This window comes from Netta rufina (genome assembly GCF_964035555.1).
Source record: "Netta rufina genome assembly, chromosome: 3".
Lineage (NCBI taxonomy): Eukaryota > Metazoa > Chordata > Aves > Anseriformes > Anatidae > Netta > Netta rufina.
The window spans coordinates 54,533,517-54,557,403 of NC_140125.1; the positions used below are offsets into that span (position 1 = coordinate 54,533,517).

General features: G+C 36.9%; 1 protein-coding gene across 1 annotated transcript in view; it reads right to left on the reverse strand.

The window, feature by feature from the left end:
* The window catches only part of SYNE1 (spectrin repeat containing nuclear envelope protein 1), a 295,282-nt gene that overhangs the window by 252,323 nt on the left and 19,072 nt on the right, over nucleotides 1-23,887 (reverse strand). Inside the window, 1 exon segment of the mRNA XM_084285341.1 lies at nucleotides 430-491. Coding sequence (XP_084141467.1) covers nucleotides 430-491 — 62 coding nt within the window.

A 23,887-nucleotide genomic window follows, 5' to 3' on the forward strand; every position in this document is an offset into this window, starting at 1 on the left:
GATAATGATTTTGGCAATGGATTCAAAAAACACTATTTATATTTGCAGCCAGTCCAGGATGCCTCTATCAAACTACAAAACTGACTCAGTTTTATTGAAGTACACTGTATATAATAATGTTAATTTTTCTACTTCATACACACACACAAAAAAAATAACAGTTTCAAATCTTTCCTCTGGCTGGAATAGCTGCTAATGTGTTACCTTTCAGACCTTAGTTTTGGCAAAAGGAGCTGAGCCTATAGATGTAGCTGGCTCAATCACTACCATACTGAATCAGATTGTGTACAGGTAATGTGGATCACTTTTCAAGTTTATGCTATTCTGCTCAGCCAAATCTGACATATTGTATACTCCAGAGCCTGTATATGTAGAAATAAAAAGGTTTGATTAAAAAATATTATATGTTTTTTCAAAGCCATACATTACCTTAGCCAGATGAGAATTGATCCATTTTGTAAAAGTCCTTTTCTGCACTGACTCTTGCTCATCTGAGGAAAGAAAAAAAAAAAAAAAAAAAGTTTAGATATTGCTGAATATTTTGGGATTTATATAATGGAAGAATAATATTCTATTATATGCATCATGCATTTGCCAGAAATGTCACTATTTTCTTATTTTCTTGAGACAATTCAGATAATTTTGTCTGTAACTACCCATAACTAAAACCTTCAGGTCTTAAAATAATACTCTGACATTTGACTGTTTGAAGTTTCACAGCAAAGTTCAAGTCTTAATGAGTGATTGAGAAGTAAGACACCATTTCAAGTCTGAATGCCAAGATAAATTCAACTTCAAAGTTGACATTATATTTACCCAAGAAAAAACTCTGAGCACCTAGAACTTCTACTGTACCTCCCAATTAGAATCCATGTCTAATAGTCAAGTTGCTTTAATTTGGAAGATCAAATTTAGAAGATTTAGAAAAAATATTATTAGAATGTATACCTGAAAATATTCATGATGTTGAATTAAATACGTGAAACTGGACTTTCAGCCTTATTTGTCCTCTGGGAGACCATGCCAGGGAGAAGCCATCAGTTAGTTCAGATAGTTCGTACATGTATACTACCTCCCTCAGTCCTGTTTTGCAGAACTTGTCTGATTTACAGCGAGTTCCACTGATTCTCAGATAGCCGACTGTTGCCAGCTGCATAGGCAAAAATAGCTCCCAAATGAGCTCTTCTAACTTCAGCAGCCAGGGCCATGGCTCCACAGCTAGGAGAAAAAAGCATCACAGCACTGTAACCAGTCCATGAAACCCTTCACCTTCCTTGTGGTAAACCAGTTTTGACACATGGAATAATTTTTACACAAATAGAATTTGCATATTTCTATTGGGATTTTTTCCTTTTGGAGTTAGAAGGAAATGCTATTTCTCTGAAAAAAGAATTCGTGTCACTATCATCATTAATTCTAAATGAGCACCTTCATACCCCTACAGAAAATTCAAATAAATAAAAGTCCAGTTAAATATTTACTCTGTATAAGAACACATGCATGTCTCAAAGCATACAGATGGAAACTAATATACATACTAAGCTCCTTCATTTACACTAATGTAATGCTGCTCCACAGTGAGGGTACTAAAAGATACAAATCACTGCACAAAATCTATCAGCCAGAATGTTACCTTAAGTGGGACAATTGCTCCCTGATCATGTACAAGTTCTAGAAATATATTTGTGTATTATGACTAATTCTATATTTTCTTTACAAAGAAGCATTATCTCACAGATAAGAAATACCAGGGGGAAAAAAGACATATCTCTAGCATCTATTACTAGATTACCATACTTCATGTCTAAGAAGATATTTTTGCGTTCTTTGTTTTCCTTTGATTTCATTGGGTAGGCTCTTGTACACTATTTTGGAAACATTCATCAAATTTTCAGAATCTACTTATAGGCAACTAATGTGAAAATAATTAAATCTGAACTCCTATTCAATAAACAGAAATGTTGATGACTTAAGAACAAAACAAAACAACATCAACAAACAAACCACAAACATATAAAGATACCTGAAATATAAAACTTGTTAAAAACTACTGAGCTTCTACATTCTGGAAAACAGATTTCTCGCTGGATGGTTTTAACCATGAACAAGACGTTTCCCTTGTGAGGTACGGTAAATATCAGCTCTGCTCCGACAAGCAATGATGTTAGCCCAATTCATTTTACTGGAATTATTTGTACATTTGGATGGCACTCTGGGTGAGTAGGTATGGAGACTGAGAGAGAGCCTCTGCACAGGATCAGTCCAGTCCTGACTTCCTTCACACCTCTGCAACTTAAAATTCCCCAGAAATCCAGATAAGGCATACCAAAAGAAAAGAACTGCACCTTCAGAAATTGTACTTCTCATTACAGGAATGAGAGAATGATTTTCACCTCCAGTTCCCTAATTTCTAGTTACAATACATCCTGCTGGTTGAAAAAGCCGTATTCTGGCAGCAACTGGAAGTCAGAGAACTAACTTCCAGCATCCAAATGGTTAGCAGCAGTAAACACTCAGTCTCGGTCATATCAATGAACAGCAGAAATATCATTGCAAAAGGATCTGCTTCAAGGGAATATATGTGAACAACATATTCTTTATGAGCTCCAGTGCAAATATTAATAACCTTGTCTCTTTTTTTTTTTTTTTTAGCATTTAATTTGTATAGGTTTAAAAGGCATGGGTTGTACCAATTAAAGTAACCTATGTCTGATAATAACACAAGTAGCAGCTCAATTTTACAAATTTAGCAATAAATATATATATATATTTCACAAATTTTCTTGGAAGAAAATATGTTATTTTCATTTAACTACTTCTCTACAGAAGTAGTGCTTACCCATAACCATAAGACACATGTATCATACTGTTTGTTATGCCTTCCCCACTTGCAAAGACTGCCAGCACCCTGATTACACCACTTACCCTGACGGTACTGAAAGGACCCAGGAAGCAGGTTTAACGATGTAACATTTCTGCCGCCAGCACCTTTGTAATGAGCCATAAGCACTGCTGCTGCTGCTGCTCCTGTCTGGTGTAGTGTGCAGCGTTTCTTTAGAATACAGACAGAAGTAATTCTTCAAGTACAATTTTTTTTTCCTTCACTGGCAATGCAGGCCTCTTACACAAATCCCTCCACCTGCTCTTATCGAATTCCTATGAAGGCAGACCTTAAAATCATCCTTATGCTTTTTTGCAGAGATGCAAAAGCCAGAGAAAGCCAGCTGTGTTGGAAGCAGCAGCTCTGCTGGTCTCACTGCCATCATCCTTCTCCACTGTTTTCCTGAGGAAAGATTTTATTAACCCAGCACCAGCCAATCCACGCACAGAAACTTCTGATGTCAAGAGCCTGAATAATTCATCCAGGCACTGGGACAACCCAACTACACTGCTGATATCCAAAAACAGCAAGATGTGTGGCTGCAAAAAGCAATGCAATTTTCTCACCGATGCTTTTGTAATAACACACTGCTCAGTAAGCATAAAAATGGCTGAATAACATAGCCCTTCTCTAGGTTTCATACACATAAAGGAAAGCAGCTTTTAAAAGCAACCACTTGGGTTCCTCTTTGCATACTCTGTTCAGACATGAATACCCTTCAGCTTTGCCACTGAAACACTGAACTGGAAGAAATAGAAAGCAATGAATCTGAACAGACATATAGGGCATTTTGCTTTTAATAATATATTTGAACTGTTGTATAAGAAGGATGAAACATATGTAAGGATGCACAGAATTTTTGGAATGCATCTGAATCAGCCTGAAACATACTGCAATTTTTGAAAATACAATGTACTTTCCATTTCATTAAGTGAGAGCATCAGAGCACCAGAACATCTGAACAGACTTTGTTTTGCTCTGGTAAAATGAAGGCAGTTATGAAACAGTGCATTTGGAGATTCATATGTTGTTCACTGACAGGGGCCAACACAGCAGTACATAATACTGAAATGAGAACAAAAGGCCTGCTTTTAGTATGCCATTATAGCGATTACATCATTACAGAGGTTGAATTCAAATTTCTGTCTGTGTAGAACATGATGACTGACAAGATCATGCTGCATTCAAAAGAAATGTTGCAAGAAAGTTTATTTAATCAATTATCTTCCTTTAATTGGCTGAAAATATCTTCATATTTTACAAATATTTACTCCACTAAAACATGCCCAACAAAATACTATTTAGGTTGACTAGGAAAAAAGAAAAAAATACATATTTACTGTAATAAAATAATAAAATAATATATTAGTAATTAATAAATTATTTTGAAAGAAAAAGATGTATCTAATATGACAGTTATGAATATGTTGATGAAACATTCAATATGCATGCACATTATGATGAGTATTATCACATGTATCATATATATACATGAAGAGACAAAGTAATGGCATGCTCTCCAGCAGAGCTCTTCTAGAGACAGCTTTCCTAAGCTACCCAGCCCATTTCAGCTGTAGATCTATACGTGCATGATGTGTAGCATCATATCACAACATGCCTCTCTGGCCTCAGGTACACGAGGACTGAATGGTGGGAAGGCAACTGTAGCATAGGCTTGCACACAGAGTGTTCTGCTGCATGTTCACACAAGGAGGAGTCTCATGCACAGAGTGAGAGACATGACAAAGGTGAGTTCACACATGGCTAACGAAAGCATCCTGACTGATTCTTGGTGACCTAGCATTTGCTTTGTTTTCTATTTCAATAAAAATCAAGTTGCTCACAGCTCCTCATTTTTAGCACAAATTATTCTTTTTTGCTTTCTTCCCTTATGCTAGTAAAGTCCTAAAGATACCAAACAGCTTCCCTTTTTTGTTGTTGTTATTGATGTTTTTTCCTAAGTCTTTGTGGTCTTTAGGAATATTGCTAAGACAACTTGGAAGTGCAGAGAAGTGCCAAACCACCTGCAATGCTTCAAGATGTCATTTGAGAACATGCACAGCACAGAAAAAGACAAACAGCAAGCACCCTGCTGGGAAGGTTTGTTTGGTCAGCAGTTTGGCATAAATTCCCTAAAGCTTTCAATAAGAAATGTTATATGGCAATTTCCATCTTCATTAAGGACATTCTTAACTTAAAGCAGCTGTAGAAAAGTTTGAAGAGTCAAAGCAATAATATGGAGACTTTAGTTATGAAAATAATCAATATTTTAAGCCACATGAACTTAATTAGCACCTCTATTCAGAATTAGCACACAGAGGAAATAAAGGAAAATAATTGGATCTTCCTGAAAGTATCTGGTGAATGTTTTTTTATGGAAGGATGATTTTGCTTTTTAAAACAAAAAACAAAAAACAAACAAAACAAAACAAAACAAAACAAACAAACAAACAAAAAACTTTGATGATAGCTCTAAAGCTAATATATTGTTTGCCACTTGCTAAGTTTAACTGTTACTTTATACATTTTAGAAAGAAAAGGATAAGAGACCTATGTGCAGTGGGAACAATGTAAGAGAGAGAAAAAGAAAATTGATTTCTGCAGCCACTGCAATGCAGCTGACTTTGAAGCTGAGCAGTAGCAATACGAATAATAAGAATATAATTTAAAACACTCCATGGATTTTATTTTTATTTCGAGGAGAAAGACAGGGTTTGTCAAAGTGTAGCTTTTGTACATATGCCCCTCTTAAATGTGTTTCATCAGAGACAGTGAAATACATGTAGTATTACTAACAGATCTGTTATCTAAATCTCCAAGCTTTGAGCTGTAGGTACACACACCAGCCATATAATGCTCCATCATTCAGCACCAGCTTGCTCCCCATCAGTTTCTGCAGAAAGGAAATCCATGCACATGTGCTAGTAGGCATCAAGCCATCCTACCCAAAGCCCCACTAATGAAAATGATGAGGATCTGCTCTATGGAGTTCTTACTGTTGCTCAATCTGGAGGCAGCTTTAGTATGGTGGTTCAGAAACCACAGATTTTATAACATTTGTAGGAATACAAATGTTCCAATTAATGTATTTGCATTTTATGTTTATTGCATTTTTGCCTGTATTGATGCACTACTGCTACTTTCATCATCTTCACTAACTATTCTCTTAATTTTCATGTAGATCACAGAATCACAGAACTGTAGGGGTTGGAAGGGACCTTGAAAGATCATCGGGTCCAACCTCCCTGCCAAAGCAGGTTCCTCTGTGCAGGCTGCTCAGGTAGGTGTCCAGACAGGCCTTGAATATCTCCAGAGAAGGAGACTCCACAACCTCCCTGGGCAGCCTGTTCCAATGCTCCGTCGCCCTCACCGTGAAGAAGTTCTTTCGCATGTCAGTGCAGAACTTCCTGTGCTCTAACTTGCAGCCATTGCCCCTTGTCCTATCCCCACAAACCACTGAGAAGGGGTTGGCTACATCCTTCTGTCCCCCACCCCTCAGATAATTATATACACTGAGGAGATCCCCTCTCAGTCTTGTCTTCTCCAGGCTGAACAGACCCAGGTCTCTCAGCCTTTCTTCATAGGGAAGATGCTCCAAGCCTTGTATCATCTTTGTGGCCCTCCACTGGACTCTTTCCAGGAGATCCCTGTCTTTCTTGTACTGGGGAGCCCAGAACTGGACACAGTACTCCGGGTGAGGCCTGACCAGGGCAGAGTAGAGGGTGAGGATCACCTCCCTTGACCTGCTGGCCACGCTCCTTTTAATGCACACCAGGATCCCATTAGCCCTCTTGGCCACAAGGGCACAGTGCTGGCTCATGGTCAACCTGTCGTCCACCAGGACCTCCAGGTCCTTCTCCTCAGAGCTCCTCTCCAGAGGAGAGGACAGGTCATCCCCAAACCTGTACTGATACTTCGGGTTGTTCCTTCCCAGGTGCAGGACTCCACACTTGCTCTTATTAAATCTCATTTGGTTTCTTCCTGCCCATCTCTCCAGCTGGTCCAGGTCTCACTGAATGGCAGCACAACCTTCTGAAGTGTCAGCCACTCCTCCCAGCTTTGTGTCATCGGCGTACTTGCTGAGGGCAGACACTATTCCCTCATCAAGGTCGTCAATGAAGATGTTGAACACGACCGGACCCAGCACCGAGCCCTGGGGAACACCACTAGTTACAGGCCTCCAGCCGACTCTGCTCCTCCAATCACCACCCTGTGAGCTCGGCCAGCCAGCCAGTTCTCAACCCACCTTGCCGTCCACTCATCTATCCCGTACTTTCTCAGCTTTGCTAGTAGGATGTCATGGGAGACAGTATCGAAAGCTTTGCTAAAGTCAAGGTAGATGACATCCACCACTCTCCCCCTATCTACCCAGCTGGTGATGCCATCGTAGAAGGCAACGAGGTTGGTCGAGCATGACTTCCCCTTGGTGAATCCATGCTGACTACTCCTCATAACCTTCTTTTCCTATTGCTTGGAGATGGCATCCAGAACAAGCTGCTCCAATACCTTTCCAGGGACAGAGGTGAGACTGACTGATCTGTAGTTTCCTGGATCCTCCTTCCTGCCCTTCTTGAAGACTGGAGTGACGTTGGCTATCCTCCAGTCTTCAGGCACCTCACCCGTTCTCCAGGACCTTTCAAAGATGATAGAGAGCTGTTCGGCGATCACATCTGCCAGCTCCCTTAACACATGCGGATGCATCCCATCAGGACCCATGGATTTGTGTGCATTGAGCCCACCCAGATGCTCCCGAACCACTCCCATGTCTACCAGGGGGGAGCCCTCCATTTCACAGACCCTTTGTCTTATTGCCAGGGGCAAGGAGTCCTGGGGGAGTGTCCTTGAAGCAAAGACTGAAGCAAAGAAAGCATTCAGTATTTCTGCCTTCTCAGCATCTCCCGTGACCAGGACACCCCCCTCATTCAGCAAGGGACCCACATTATCCCTCGTCTTCCTCTTGCTGTTTACATACTTGAAAAAACCCTTCTTATTATCCTTTATCTCTTTCACAAGCTTCATCTCTAGGTGGGCTTTAGCTTTCCTCGTCATGTCCCTGCAGGCCCTGACAACACATCTATGCTCCTCCCAAGAGGACAGGCCCTTTTTCTGTATTTCATAGACCATCCTCTTCCTTTTGATCTTATTGATGAGCTCCTTGCTCATCCATGCGGGTTTCCTGCCCCCCTTCCCTGATTTCCTATTCCTCGGGATGCACTGACCCTAAGCATGGAAGAAGTGCTGCTTAAATCCCAGCTCTCACAAGCACCTTTGCCTTCTAGCAACCTATCCCATGAGATACTCCCAAGCAGGTCCTGGAAGAGGTCAAAGTTGGCTCTTTGGAAGTCCAGGGTAGCAATCCTGCTTTTAGCCTTACTTCCTTTGCCTAGTTCCATCTGGAACTCCACCATCTCATGGTCGCTGCATCCCTAACACATCACATCCCTAACAAGGCCATCCCTGTTGGTAAGAACGAGGTCCAGGAGCACCCCACGCCTCCTTGGCTCCTCCACCACCTGAGTCAGAAAATTGTCCTCAACACATTGTAGGAACCATTTGGACTGCTTGTGCCTAGCTGAGTTGCTTACCCAGCAGATGTCTGGGTAATTGAAGTCCCCCATGAGGACCAGCGCTTGTGAGATGTAAATATGTTATTCATTTTTATATCTGTACTTGGCTGAATACACTCCAAAATGAACATAAGATCTTTTAGAAAACAGTTAAAAGCCCATTCAATTAATTTTTAAAGAAGTATTCTGAAGAAACTTGTTACCTAAAATTAGAATATTCAACATCTGATATTATTATATGTAATGACTTCAGTGCCTTCCAAAAGATGCTGGATTGGAAGCTGTAAAGATGTCCGCTTATTCACTAGTCTGGCATGGGTGACAGTGAATTAAGTGTTTAAAATATGCTTATCTTTTCCTAAACTTGTATACAAGGTGAAAACAGCTTGATGTAACAGATCAGAGTCAACTTGACCTTTGTCCATTTAATTACTTATTTTCCTTAATTGTTGTCATCCAAAACGTATCTTTAATTACACAGATCAGATAGAAAATCCTAAGTTTATTAACAAGTATTCTATTTTACAAGAAAATACTCTCAAATTTCAATGCCTCCATGGTAATAAGCACAACAGTTTACAAAAGATATTTTCATAAAGACTTAAAGACATAAAGAAACCCTGACAAAAAAAAAAAAAAAAAAGAAAAGAAAAATCATTTTCTTGTCTACGAACTCTGTACCACCTACATCATCATCTGAAATGATGACAATCAAAAAAAAAAATCTGAAGAAATCTTCATGTTTTTCAGTTCACCACATGGTCTGCAACTGGCATCATGTTACCATTTACATACACATTTTACAGCAATTCTTTCCATTGACATGAAAAAAACAATCTCTCGCTTTAAAAATTATACCACTCGTGTTTTTTCTTCATATACTTAATGAAGTAGTATATTTCTTAATAATGAAGTAGTATATTTCTTAATGAAGTAGTATATGATAAATATAGTATATGATATATTCATATATCATATTCATATATTCATATATGATATATAGTATATGATATATGCATATATATAGTAGTATATGATAAATTCCACCATCATAGTATATGATAAATTCCACCATTTTAAAGTGAGTAGTGGCTAATTCCGGAAGTTGTCCCACTATCTGCCACTAGAACTACTCATAAAACAAGTTACTGTGCAGGTTAAAAAATAGGGCTACTGTGTTGAAGGGGCATCCTTAAATGCTAATGATATAATTAGGAACAAAAGTTGGAGTTCCTCAAACACTAGTCTAAGTTTTTAATATTTTCAGCCATGATTTTGGCAAGAAAATCACAACAATGCTTATAAATTTAACAATGACTTATATTTGGGAAACACCAGTACAATGGAATCAGAATACCTTCAAAAAAAAAAAAAAAGTAAAAAAAAAAAAAAAAGGTGGGAGGTGAGGGAAGCGGGGAAAGAAGTTGAGTTTACTGAATTGGAAAAAGTTAAAGTACAATTACTAAACAGCTAAAGTACAATGTTACATAAGTACTTAAGTGGGGAGTAACAGGAATTTATGCTTTGAGGTGGAAACTCATTGCACAAAACCAGACTGGAGGAATAAATACTTTTGTAGTTCTACTGAAGGAATTATATAAGCCACAAGTGCAACATTAAAATGGCAAATGGGACTGTAGGATGTTATTTGATAGGATATGATCAGCTTAAGTGTGGAATAATAAAAATTATTGTATCAGACACAATGAGCATTCACATGGAATATTATTAAGAGTTCTGGTAACCCACGTTCAAATACTGTGAGGATCTGGAATTGATACTCAACAGGATGAAGAGAAAACTGAAACTGCATAGATTGATGAAAACTGAAACAGTATAGATTGAGTGAGCATAGATTGCTCACTCCCTGAAAGACTATAATTGCTTTCTGCAAATATATGAGAAAGGAAGGAGAAAAGGGAGAGGACAAAAAATAAAAAAATAAAATAAAACATGGAAAAACATGAAAAAACAATGCAAAAGAACATGAGAAGAAGGCTGCAGATAGGATATGAATATCCTATGAGTTAGAGGAAGGTTTTCAGACATAAGAAGAGTCACACTGTAGCAATCTCCCAGGATGTCAACATCATTTTATTGGTGCCTACTTATTGCTTATAAATGCAGATCGTATATGACTTAGAAGACTCAAATTTGCTAAAAAATGTATATTTTCTATACCTGTCTTATGCACCTACCATGAAAATACAGACTTCCAAATGAGCTGAAGTTATCTGCACAAAAGTAGCACTACAAGTATTCACACTTCAGGTCCCTCTTCTCTGCATGGCTGAACCTGTCCCACCTGTCCCTTGTACTGTGCAGCACATGCCACAGGTATGACTGCACTTTTCTTATGACAAACAAGGGTCATCAGTAAAGAGTAAGATTTTTGGCCCTAATCACAGTGTTCCAGCTTATTCAGAAACCTTCTTGAACAAAATAAAAGAAATTAAAAACAAGCGGAATAATTATGAAATACTTATCATTGTTAACTGATAACCCTACAGAGGATTTAACAATATTCTGTGCTTAAAAATAAACCAGTATTGCAATGCAATGTGAAGCATGTCTTGCTGGTGAAAATTACATTTGAAACCCAGATGTTGAAAAATGCAGATCCACTCCTGTTTAACATCTTCGTAAGATACTATGAATGATAAATTAATTACTCTTGTAGTCCATCTGTGGGAATCAATTTCTATAGATAAAATTATTTTCAAGGAAGCCAGAGTAGTCAATGCCCTGAAGATGAACTGAGATTTCCCTGCAGTGGGGGTTACTTCCGTGACCCTTGTTCTCACTCTGTCTCTTTTGTCTCAGTGTGACTCAAAGCAAGGACATCTTGAAAATATGCTGTTTTAAATAGCTGCTTTGACAAAGTCCATTCACCATCAGTGAGTTCCATAAATAAAAGCTGTGTAGGACTGACCATTTTGAACTTCAACCACTGTCATGTTCATTGATCGTGTCTCTCAAGCCAAGCATCCAAATACACAACAGAAAACATTTAATTTCCTACACATTCAGGGATCCCCCAAAGTGATAAGTATCACAGCTGAGCCTGTAATTTCAATTCACTCAGCCTAATGCAAAAGAGTTTACTAAAACTTCAGGACAAACCAGTGAGCTATTCTGACGTGTAATTCTACTAGGATTCATTTCCGTGAAAATTTTATTATGCTAAGTAAGGGCTGCTGAGGCATGGAAGAGGGTATAATTGCTCAATGATGCAAAGATAAAATGATCTAGTAAGGAAACTCTCCAGTAAAGAGCTACAAACTGTGGGGGAAAAAAAAAAAAAAAAAAAAAAAAGATTATGATTTACTGTAAGCAATGCTTTCACAAGCCAATGGAAATAATTCATTCATTTATTTTTAATCTATCCATCTACAAGCTATTTTTGATGCAAGGAGTCCTGTTTAGACTGGCTGCTTCTTTTTTTTTTTTTTTTTTTTTTTTTTCCTTATTTATTTATTTATTTATTTTTTCTCAATACGTAAATAAGTAGGATGTTCAGAGTTACACATTTGGCCGGAAGCAGAACTTCGGCTATCCCTGGGGGGGGGGGGGGGAAATCTATACTAATTTGTCCAAATCACAAGCTTTTTCAAATTCATTACATACTTTGTATTTTAACACCTGAGCTCTCTAACAACCACCATTCTCACTTAAGCATGCTTCATCCCCTTAATGGATTGCCAAGCAGTCTGTAAATAAACTGTTCCCATGAAGAGTGGCTGAATATTTTTCTGCTCAAATCAATCTTTGTTATCCGTAAGTGCTTCAGCTCCAAGTAATCTCAGAAAGAAACTCTTCTGCATGCTCAGTACCTATCCCCACTTCCCTTCCCATCCCAATGGCATCACCTAAATTTATCTCTGTTTCAGCCACATAAGGGACAAAAGCTGTGTTAATGCGAGGAAACTGAGAAGAAAGAAGAAAAGGGTGAATCACCTAGAGAGCATGCCCTCTGCAGGTGAGAAAAAAAACTGACTGGCAGCTGGAAAAACAAAACAAATAGGCAGAATCTGCTCACTTTATAAACATCTCTGCCCTGGAATTAAAATATTATTATTGCCAAGACAAACTCAGAAGTCACATGTCAGATGTAATTGCGTCTGTACAAACTTTATATTTGCCCCTTCTAAGCATGTAATAAGATCAGTCTTTAATTAAACAGCCACATAGGTTTCATTCATATACTCCCTGACATTTCTGGTGGATAAATTGAAAATATTCAATCAGTAATATATTTTTTTTCTATGTATGATTTTGCTCTTCCCATCAGAACTAATGATTAACCATGTGCCTTTGCAACTCTTGTGCTACCTATGTAAGATTGTGTAAGATATGAAAATCTTATGAAAATAAATGTTAAGTTGTTGGGTTTTTTGTTTGTTTCGTTTTGCTTTTCTTTTTGATTAAGCTTATTAAAAGATACAGAATATTCTAAAACCCAACACTTTTGAAGAGGAAAATTTCAAAGAAAACTGGTTACTAATGTTCATGAAACAAGCCAAGCAACTAAAAACAAATCTTAAGTTTGTTGGACTCAAATCATAGATCAAAATCACTCTGTTCTCTGAATATCATTCCACACCAGCATCCTAGGGCATAAGCTGATAACCAAGCATGGGTGTTCAGCCATGAGTTTACTTCGTTTGTATGCTATACTAGTTTATTCCATGAAATTTCATTGAATTGAACAGACCGACTGGCACAAAACTGGACATTGTTTAAATAAAAATGTACCTGTCTGGACATCGATTACTATTTTTAAATGTGATTTGGCATACTCCTGTAACACACCACAGTAAGTATTTATAAATAAAAGCCACTACCATGTTTGCCTTAAACAGTTCTTCCTGTGGTTACAAATCACAGACACCACTGAGCAGGTAAAAGAGTGTTTGTAGCAACTGTGCCCTTGAAAGAACAAGAGAAAAAAAAAATGGCGTTAGAGTGAGTCAGTCCCTGGTCTTGTCGTAGGGTGGCAGCAGCAGCGGTGCCCTGAAAGAGGGCAAACAGCCTCCATCCCACTTCTGCCTTGTCAACCCACCGGAAACAGTGCTGAAGAGCTCTAGCCGTGCAACACACAAACTAATAGCAATTTTGCCACTGAATGAGACAAGCATTTGTAATTCAGATTGTACATCTGACTGGCAACCATCTCCCACATGAAATAGAAATTTATATTTCTTTCATACTGCCTTTTTAGCATGTGCTAAAAAGAACAGATAAAAGATTTCTGTCACATAAAAAGTTATGTTATTAATAGGTCCCTGCTAAATAAACTCCTTACCAACCCCCAGCATGTTTTTTCCTAGAAATATCTATACGTATAATTATATATATATATATATATTTTTTTTTTTTTTCCAAGAAGTCCAAAAATCTGAAGATATCCTGCATTCATCTTCCTGCTCACACGAAGAATTTCTTTTCTCCTGTAGGAACCCTATTCTAATTAGACAGACTGTGCATCTTGATTTTATACAGAAGAACATGTCTGTCTAAAATAAGCAGAAAAATATATTTCCTCATGAGGGATTTCCCATGTGCTGGATATCCAAAAATGTATTAAAATGGAATGAAAAAGAAGAGATAAGCATATTCACAGTAGGTTGTTCAACAAACAAAACAACACAACAAGAAACAACCATCATAACAAAAATAAATAGCCCACAAAAAAAGACAATGACATCTCAAATTTCCCCAGGAACCATGCCGTGACTAAGCACTGTTAACATTTAATATATTTTGTGACAAACCCATCAGTTCGCATTCATATTTTTAATAAGAACAAATCTTCAAGGTTTCATTGCAAATTTTATGTAAGAAGTGAATGAATGCAGACTATCTACAGGGACATCTAAAACACAGTGAAGAAAAACCCAGCTCCACTGAAGAGACAGTATACCTTGCTGATAATAGTGAAGGAGCCAGAATTTAGTTCTTCTAGTACTGGCATATGTGAGCACAAGAGAAAACAGCTATGAGATTGTTCGCTTGTAGGAAAGGAGAGTGATCACAACCACACACATTGACAAAATTTTTGCTAAAAAAAAAAATAAATAAAATGCTTTTTATAGAAACTCATAAGTTTGAAATTTTTCAGGTCCATCTCATTTTCATCAAATCTAAGGTTCTAAGATATTCTTCACTGCCAGGAAAAAAAGGGCTCAGTCACCAGCCCTTGAACAGGTGCATGTCAGAGCCCTTAATAGTTTGCTGCTACTAGTAACAGAAGTGACAAGAACATCAGTCCCAAGAAGCACCTGTAAGGTGTATGCATTTTGATTTACCAGAAATTACACTTTTGTTGTTGATGTTGTTGTTGTTTTGTTTTGTTCCAATTCATACTCAAGGAAGAAAAATAAACAAACAAACAAAAACTTTCCTTCCGTTCATTCACACCTTAGACCAGATAATGAGCTTCAGGATAAATATGCATGTGTATCTGTATTTTATAAGGCACTCTAGGTGAGTTCCTGCAACTAGGTGAGGTAAACAGTAACTCCTATAACACTGTAAACATAACAATTCATTGAATCTTTTCTTATTTCCTTAAACACTTATGCACATCACAACTCCAGCTGTACTTATTCAGCCTTTAGCCTGCCCTGACATAATTCCTCTGCAGAATGTGAAGGCAGAGTAACATGGAATTTGCTTCACTTTTCTTTATAGAAAGAAAATCCCTAACAGACATTCCAGGCTCCAAATCCAATTTATTCTGCTGGAGCATTATGAAGGTAGATTCCCTTAAACCAAGGATCTAATCCAAAGATGGACTGAAATCATTACTGGCATAGTATGTGTTTGTTAGTGTTTCAAATACCTTTATAATACACCTATTGTGCAAGGATATGCAGATTTCTATCAATGGCAATGACTAGACAGCTAATTATAGGTTCAGAAGATACTGGCAATCAACATAATAACACCAATACATGCTCCAACAGGCACAACATGCTGTTTGTGTCTGTAAGTACAGAGACAGCAACCTTATGGAGTATGAGACAATATGGTAAAAGCCACATGCTAGTGTATTTCCATGTATCTGTGGGACCAGACAAGAGTAGGATGTATGAACCACAGAATCACAGAATGGCTGAGGTTAGAAGGGACATCTGAGGATCATCTAATCTGAAGGTTCACTGTGGAATGAAGATTCACAGATTTCCTGGGAGCCATCTACGCTGAATTGCAAACTCAAACTCACTTCTACCTAAATTGCATTCCCCCCCCCCCTTTTTTTTTCTTTCTTCCTTGAAACATTACAGAAACTCACTGGATATGTTTTATATAGTGGACCTGATAGTCCTCAAATACGCAGATGCAAGCACATATCCCAGTTCATAAGGGGATGACAGCTTTGGAGGCATTAACTCTCTACCTTCCTAAGATCACTTTCATTAGGAAATGGCAAGGATCAGGGATGACAAAGGACTCCACCTAGCTGACTTCTCTTGTGGATGTTGAAGACCCCAGGAATCTGGAATATATATGTTCAACTTAGTTACACCCATTAATTACTGCAAACTCTAAGTTTCTTGTCCTGGGTACATTACAAGGTTTACTTCATCCTCAGTAGAGTCAACAAAGTCTATATTACTGTGTAATATTAAAATTCATAGCACTCATTTAACAGGAAAAATATTACTAACAATTCATAAAATAAAATAAAATAAAATAAAATAAAATAAAATAAAATAAAATAAAATAAAATAAAATAAAATAAAATAAAAATAAAATAAAATAAAATAAATCAGTGCTTTCTGAGGGGTATGTATCATCTGAGAAACAGCCAGAAATGTTCAGTAAGGTCAAAATAAAAACACTGCTAAACCTACTGGTATTGAGTTCTGTATGTAAATTGTAACAAAATTTATTACTAATAAGAAGGCAATTAAGTAGTCAACTACAGTTAAGAGCATAACCTCTTTTCTAAAATTTGTACATATTAACAGAAACATAGGACAAAAACACCAAAGCAAAATTTTCTGTCAAACCCATTCTTGAGAAAACAAGATCTTGGTGTGTCTTTTGTTTGTTTTACTGTATCTAAGGTATGTTTCTTCATTTTGTTTCATTTTTAATGGTTACTAAAGTATGAAAAAATAAATAAAAGAATATAACCTCTATATTCTCAACTACTGTTTTATTCATTATATTTAGTACATACCACTTTTTTTTTTTTTTTTTTTTTTTTTTTTTCCTTTTTCTGTGTCACTGCTTCACAGCATATCTGAGGGCAGCTTCTGGAAAACTTAACAGTTCTTGGCCTGACTGTGCTTTCACACTGAGAAGTTCCACTGACATCACTGGGGTTAGACAACAGTAAATTAAACCATGACAAGAACCAGAGTGAGCTGAGCTTACATGGATTGTAGCTTACATTCTGTTGTAAAGTTAGATTAAATGAAAGGAAGAACAGGCCACGCATTTAAATATCACCCTTAAAAAAAAAATAAAAAAAATAATTTGTTTCTATTTCCTTTGATACTCCCTAGGATGTTTCTATTGTATTGCCAAAATAGCAAATAAATTATCACGAGGACCTGCACAGACACAAATTATATGAATTTCACAATCAGCAAGCAAAATCCCTCAAGCCACTCATAAGGGCATTTCTTGGTTTTGTCTAAAGATGATAGAATATTGAAAAGCAAAACCTGTGGACCAGAATACCATGATTATGATGACAAACCCCATGAAGGGTAGCTACAGTTCATCAAAAGTTACCACACATAATCTTTTGGTTATTTTTAGTTTGAAATTAACTTTTGAAAACAGTTCTGTTTGGGGTATTAAGCAAATCATCTAACACTTAAGATTAAATATAGTAAAGCTGCCTCCACAATCTAAATTTTGGATCCTGTATGAAGTGGGAGTAGCAACTGCTGCTTCCAAAGAGTCATGTCCTTCTGTTCCCACAGCAGTAGCCACTACCCTGATTCCAAAGGGGAAGCAGCATCTCCTGCCTGGGCTTGCAGGGCTCTGGCACAGGCAAGAAGCAGCACAGTGGTGACCTTGTTCCTGTCCAGCAAAGTGCTGCCTTTACTTTCTGCATGCCAAGGGCACTCCTTTTAAATGTGTGACTTTCTTAAGAGGAACACCATGCATACTGCTGGTGTGGAAGGATGCAATGGTGACAAAAAGAGTATCACAAGACTTGAATTTCCTTTCCTGTTTAGAAATAAGCTGCATGGCCACAGGCCGTAAATGAGACGCAACTGTGATGCTGGCTCACAAGAATATTAAGTGAATCAGATTTACAACATTAACAAATATTACCAGGCTGTAGCAATTGTTAAAATTGCACTAACCATTACCTTGCAACACAGCAACGACATCTGCCTCTCACTCACCTTATGACTAGAATGGCTCTAATAGGTGGTACTTCTCTGTTAAAATTTATTCAAACAAGAGCAAGTGTTCTTTGCTCAATTCCTCTGCAGTTTGTTGTAAGAAGATGTACCTGGCTATTTCTTCATCTCTACTGAAGGTAACAACTAGTGTGTTTAAAAAAAAAAAAAAAAAAAAAGAAAGGTCTGTGCTGCCCCAGGAAGTCAGCTGCTCATTATGCTTTGTACACGTCCACTGGAGGGGAAGAAAAAGCTTAAAGCTATTGTGAGCTGATAAATATATATCTAAATTCTTACCAATTATTACAGGAAATAAAATGTTTGTTAATGTTAACTGATGTTAGGTAGCATTACCAGATGTTCATTTCACAGTTTTTCTAATTTCATTCTAAATTTATTATTTCTTCTACTATTATTTTTGCCAAGACAAACAAGCCATTACTGTAATATTTAGGTGTTACTGACCATCATGAAACCATATACAAAAAATCCCTTTATCAGAGAACGTATTACTGGGTGAAATTCTCCCACCTCTACCCTTTTGGGAGAACCCAGCCCTTTGCCATTTTCTTTTTAAATACCGCTGTGCTTTCAATAGGACAAAAAGCTCAGATCATTAATTTTGAATGACTTCTGTTAAATGTTCACAGAAGCGATGAATCAATTGCAGCATCCTGCCCAGGGACCCCAGCATGGTGACCTCTGCCAACAGAGGAGGAGTGGTTGGCTTGGTGGCAGAGCTGGCACTGGGTCTGGGCATTGGGACAGGTGGGAGCTGTCCACAAAGGGACTAAATTCCATCCTCAAGGGAGTCCTGGCTGCAAAACGATCACTAGAGAAAAATTCCATCCCAACAATTCAGGGCTATGCCTCACACCATGCTTATAGAAACTCTTTATTCTTCGATTTGGTTACAATTTTCTTAGGATGATTGTGTTTGAATTCAAAGACTACACCCCTTGATTTTGAATTAGTCCTCTAGTAGTCCTCTCTTCTGGGAGACAGTAGAAAAAAATAAACTTGTCCAGCCAACAAACAAGCCCAAACATGCCTGGCATGGCACACAGAGCTCAAATACTTCACTCAACTGCAAAATGGCATGAAACGTTCACAGCGTTAAAAAAACAACAACAACAACAAAAAAAAACCAGCTTAATGTGTTTTCAGCTCACTTGGCTTTTATATCCTTGGCATGCATGTTTTATTGCTAATATCACTTTATTCCAGGAAAATAGAAAAAACAGACAGAAATGATTACATGCTACAACCTTGTATCACAATCTATGCCTCAAACACTGATAATGCATACCACATTATTTTCTAATTATTTCGTCAAAGGACTCTTTGCTTCCTGTAAGACACTGAAGATATAAAGTCATGGATTCAAGTCCAAAAGACTTTATTAACTTCAGTGGGTACAAGCTTGCATCTTAATCCAGACAGAACTTAGTCAAATAGTCAAATGCTATGAAAAAATCAGTTCTCCGTTGGTACTCTAGACTAGCTCAAACTCACTTAATTTTTTTACATTGACTAGAAGTCACCAGAGTGGTTCTGAAGACAAACATCTGCAGATAGCCTACAGACCATCTCTCATCTAGGTTACAAGAAAGGAGCAGGCCCTTCAGGCCCTCAGCAGATGAAGGACAACTCTTCACAGTGTAAAATACAACTACCATGCCAATACGTTTATACGTTACTGCTATTCAATTATTAACACAATTACTACAAAAATAATTCACATTATTATTCTAAAGGTTTGAGTAAAAGCATCAACTGGGTGACCCACAACAGTAAACACATCTTATTCCCCAAGTCCATGGTTATCAGATCATCCTCATTTACTTATCTTGGGGTTAGATGAATACAACATATATATACAGGCCAAAAGTGTCATTAAACTGCTCTATCCAAGAACCAGCTCAAATGAAAGCTACCACAAAAGTTCTCACATTTGAATTACAAACTTCATGAGAGAAGTTTCTTAAATCCTACCACTCAGGCTCTGCACCATAGCTAGTTAGTCTTAACATTACAAAACATGAATGATGGAAGTTACATATCAGGACCAACTCTCCAAAACTGTGATTTTATTTTATTTTATTTTGATAATTAGCTTATCTTTATCTTCTGGAGCCATATATCTATATTGTAAATGTTTCTTTTCAGCCATGATGACCAGAAGATAATTTAGTGTTATATTTTAATATTTTACTAATACTAATCCGAGAACCATCATGTGTTATGAGAGTTGGCCACACTGTAATCAGACACTGAACAGTTTTTTAATATTGATGTTAAAGAGCTGTAGACCTTCCACAGCCTGAATAATACAATGTGAATATGAAGACCCTAAACAGAACATACTGAATGACTGAACATGTGCTTCTAATCCTTGCTTCAACTATAATTCTGTCCTTCACTTAAGTGCTTTAAAACTGAAAATAAATAAATAAAATAAAATAAAAAAATAAAATAAAATAAAATAAAATAAAATAAAATAAAATAAAATAAAATAAAATAAAATAAAATAAAATAAAATAAAATAAAATAAAATAAAACCATTATAGCTCACAACCCAAAGCAGTCAACTCTAACACAATGTAATTTCTAACACCTGCACAGTTCACTAAACTAATCAGTTTACAGCATTCATCTGCTCTGCTTAAAATGCACACTGACATCATCATCATCTTGTGGGGCATTTCCCATTCGTTTTGAGCTGATTATCTACAAAATACAGGCAAATCATGAAAAACATCTTCAACTGTAAGGAAAAGTAAATGAGTACATCTCAGTCCAGTGAAGTCCCCGTTTTGCTGCTCAGTGACTGCCTATACAATCTTGTTCAATAACTGACATATCAATCCTCCCCCTGCTCCTGAAAATGTAAATTGGGCAAACAAATAATGGTACATAAATTACAGTATGGAAAAGCTAAATAATAATAAATAAAAAATATAGTAATGCCTATGGATTTACATGCTTGTATGAAGTGCGTATGTCAATTTTTACTTGGACATATTTAAAAAAAGATGACAATTCAGGAAACACGTAACCTTTCAAAATCATTAAGTTAGCTTTTCTATACAGGCAAATCCACAAGGAAGTACTATGCATGGAATTCAAAATCAAAATTCAATCAGATAACATCACCTTAATCTTCCCTGTACCCAGATTTGGAACCGCGGGGACAGGAATGGTGTATGGAGACTGGGTAGGAACAGGGAAAGCAGCATGGCTGAGGAGTTCAGGGAGGAAGTACTAATTCTGTAACTTCTGAGTGCTCCGCTGAGATCTACCCTGTCTGGCAGGCATCGTTACTGACTAATTCAAGCAGAAAGATAATCAATGCAAAAGCCCTGGTCATTTCTAGGACACCACCTTACTATACTGTGCTCATTCAGTGGTTTTAATAAAGTGCATTTAGCTTAGTGGAGAGCACATAAAAACAAACTGTTTCTAAATCTAATCGAACTTAATTATATTTTTGAGATGAGTAGCAGCATTATGCTCTAGCTATACAAACATTTGGTAGGTGCCATATGGAGGCAGACAAAACACACAGTCCCTGCTCAAAAGATCTGTCTTGATCTTTAACACATGAGCAGTCCCTCTGATATCATTAGCTGTATGTGCATAATGATACAGACCAGCTCCTCAAGACTGCTCAAGTGAAATGGAGTAATGCTGACTTATTCTGAGTGACGTTATTTCCATGCTTATATGTATCTTTGAATTTTGTAAAATATAATGGAATTAAACACTGGAAAGGAAAGTTGAAAATGGAGTGGGGTGGAGTGTGTGAGGGTGTTAAAGCAAATGCAGAAATGAATTAAAACCTACTTACTAGAAGTTGTACAATTGTAGGTTATTATTCTGAAAATTATCTTTTAAATAATACTAAATAAATACTAATATGTAAGATAATATTAAAGCATGTGTATTTTTTTTCCTATGTCATTACAAATATTAACAGGAGATTTTGCTACCACTTGAAAACATTCAGAGTTCTAAATTGAGCAGACCTGGGGGAGGGAAAAGCTGCTATGTTTAGTTTTATAATTTTTAAAAATATAAAAATTCATAAATATATAATAATATAAAATTATTATTAAAAATATTAAAAATAAATAATAATATAACCATTAATTTGAATTTATAAAAATTCAAAACTTCTGGATATCTGATAACTGCCTTGGCCAGAAAGTAGTAGAGCTTCACAACTTAAGAATGTGTAAAAAAAAATTTAATTCAGTACAGCTAAACTTGGAAATATGAACAACTGAATGTGGAAAAAAAAAAAAAAAAAGATCTATCTTGTGTTGTCTTAGCATAGTTGGCCAACATCCACAGATTTTGGACATGTACTCTTAAAAAAAACTAGCAAAACAAACTGATAGGGAATTGCTATGTCAATTAAAACTACTTAAGTTTTCACAGAGAAATAGGAATGCAGAGTGGTAGAATTTAACAGTTTTTAGTGTAAAAGCAAGCAGAGTCCTAATACGTTGTCACATGTTATTAAGGTCAAAAATGGTCTACTTTCCTGAAGAATCAGTACAATATAGATTGAAGACAACTTGAGATGTGGAGGATAGTCATACCTCAGTATTTTAATGTGAGTGTGGGATACACAATGGGACATTTGGCAGGTACCTTCATTTTTGATTTTTAAGGAAACACAGGAATCTCAGAGATGTCAACTGGGGCTGAAGGTGATCTTCATTTCAGGCCATGGGTATTTAGGTATAGATAGCTATACAGAACCTAGTTAAAATGTAACATTTAACAAATAAACAGTGGAGTGTACTGCAAGCCTAAATTATTGCAGCTAGTCTAAATAACCTCAAGATTATGCCTAATTTTAAAACATACAATTAAGAGAGCTGCATGTGTCACTACATGATAAAATGTTTGATTACAGTTCCTATTCATCCCCATCAGCAAATAACATCTTAGGCAAGAATAATGAAATATGACAGTGTCTCTGCGAGTGCTCCAGGGTAATATCCTTAAAACTTACATGCATATGGTAATGCATGCATATATGAATGCAAAACAAATATATATGTGTATATGCACATGTTAATTTGGGAAAGAGGCAACTATTTGAGTGACAATTTCAATATTGACAATACTTCATAGACAGAATTCCAGTGTTTGGGGAAAAAAAAAAAAGCCACCCTACATCTTCTTTTGAAATTGTAGTTTTCTGCACAAAGATAAAGGAGAAACAGATAAAACTATAGCAGTTCTTCTTCAGCCTGTGTCAGGATCTGCCTCATCAATCAAATTGTACCAAAAAAAGAGTACTGAAAGTTTGGATAAGCCTTATAAACCGTTGCTTCAACTGTGAGCCCGTATACCAGGTTTCCTGAACATCACAGAATCACAGAATCACAGAATTTCTAGGTTGGAAGAGACCTCATCATCTGAGTCATCCCACCAACTGTTCCTAGATGTTCAGTTTGTCACTTGGCTGAAATGTTACTCCTTTTTCCTTGTTGCTTGCTCCTGCCAACCATGATCTGGTCCCTGTTCCCACCTTTCTCACCTGAATTTTCTCCAGCTTGAGCTGCATTTTCCTTAAGAACCTGCTTTGTTGTGCAGTCCTGATTCCTGATTCCTAATGCAGCTTCCAAATCTCAGAAATCAGCCAGTGTCTCCTCAGCACCACAATAACTCCACTTGTCTTTAATTACTGATCGCAGTTCTGGGGTCTCATTTTTGAATCATTCCCATTGAAACCAAGTGTACACACCTTAACTCTCTTTCTCTGCTGTCTACTCCATCATCACTTTTCCATCCAGCAACAATTTCTCTGCCGTGTTAAAAGGCTCCCTGGATACAGATTTTCAGTTATGATTATCATAATTATTATGTGATTATATTTGTATAAGGATGATAGCTGGGGCTTGTGTCACTGAACCTGAACATTATAAACATCTTTCATCTGTAACTAGATGAACATCTGTGTAACATAGATGAACTAACATTTTCAGCTAGAACATTCTCTTTTATCATGAGACAAATAATCCTTTGCATTCTGTTTTTGCCTAACA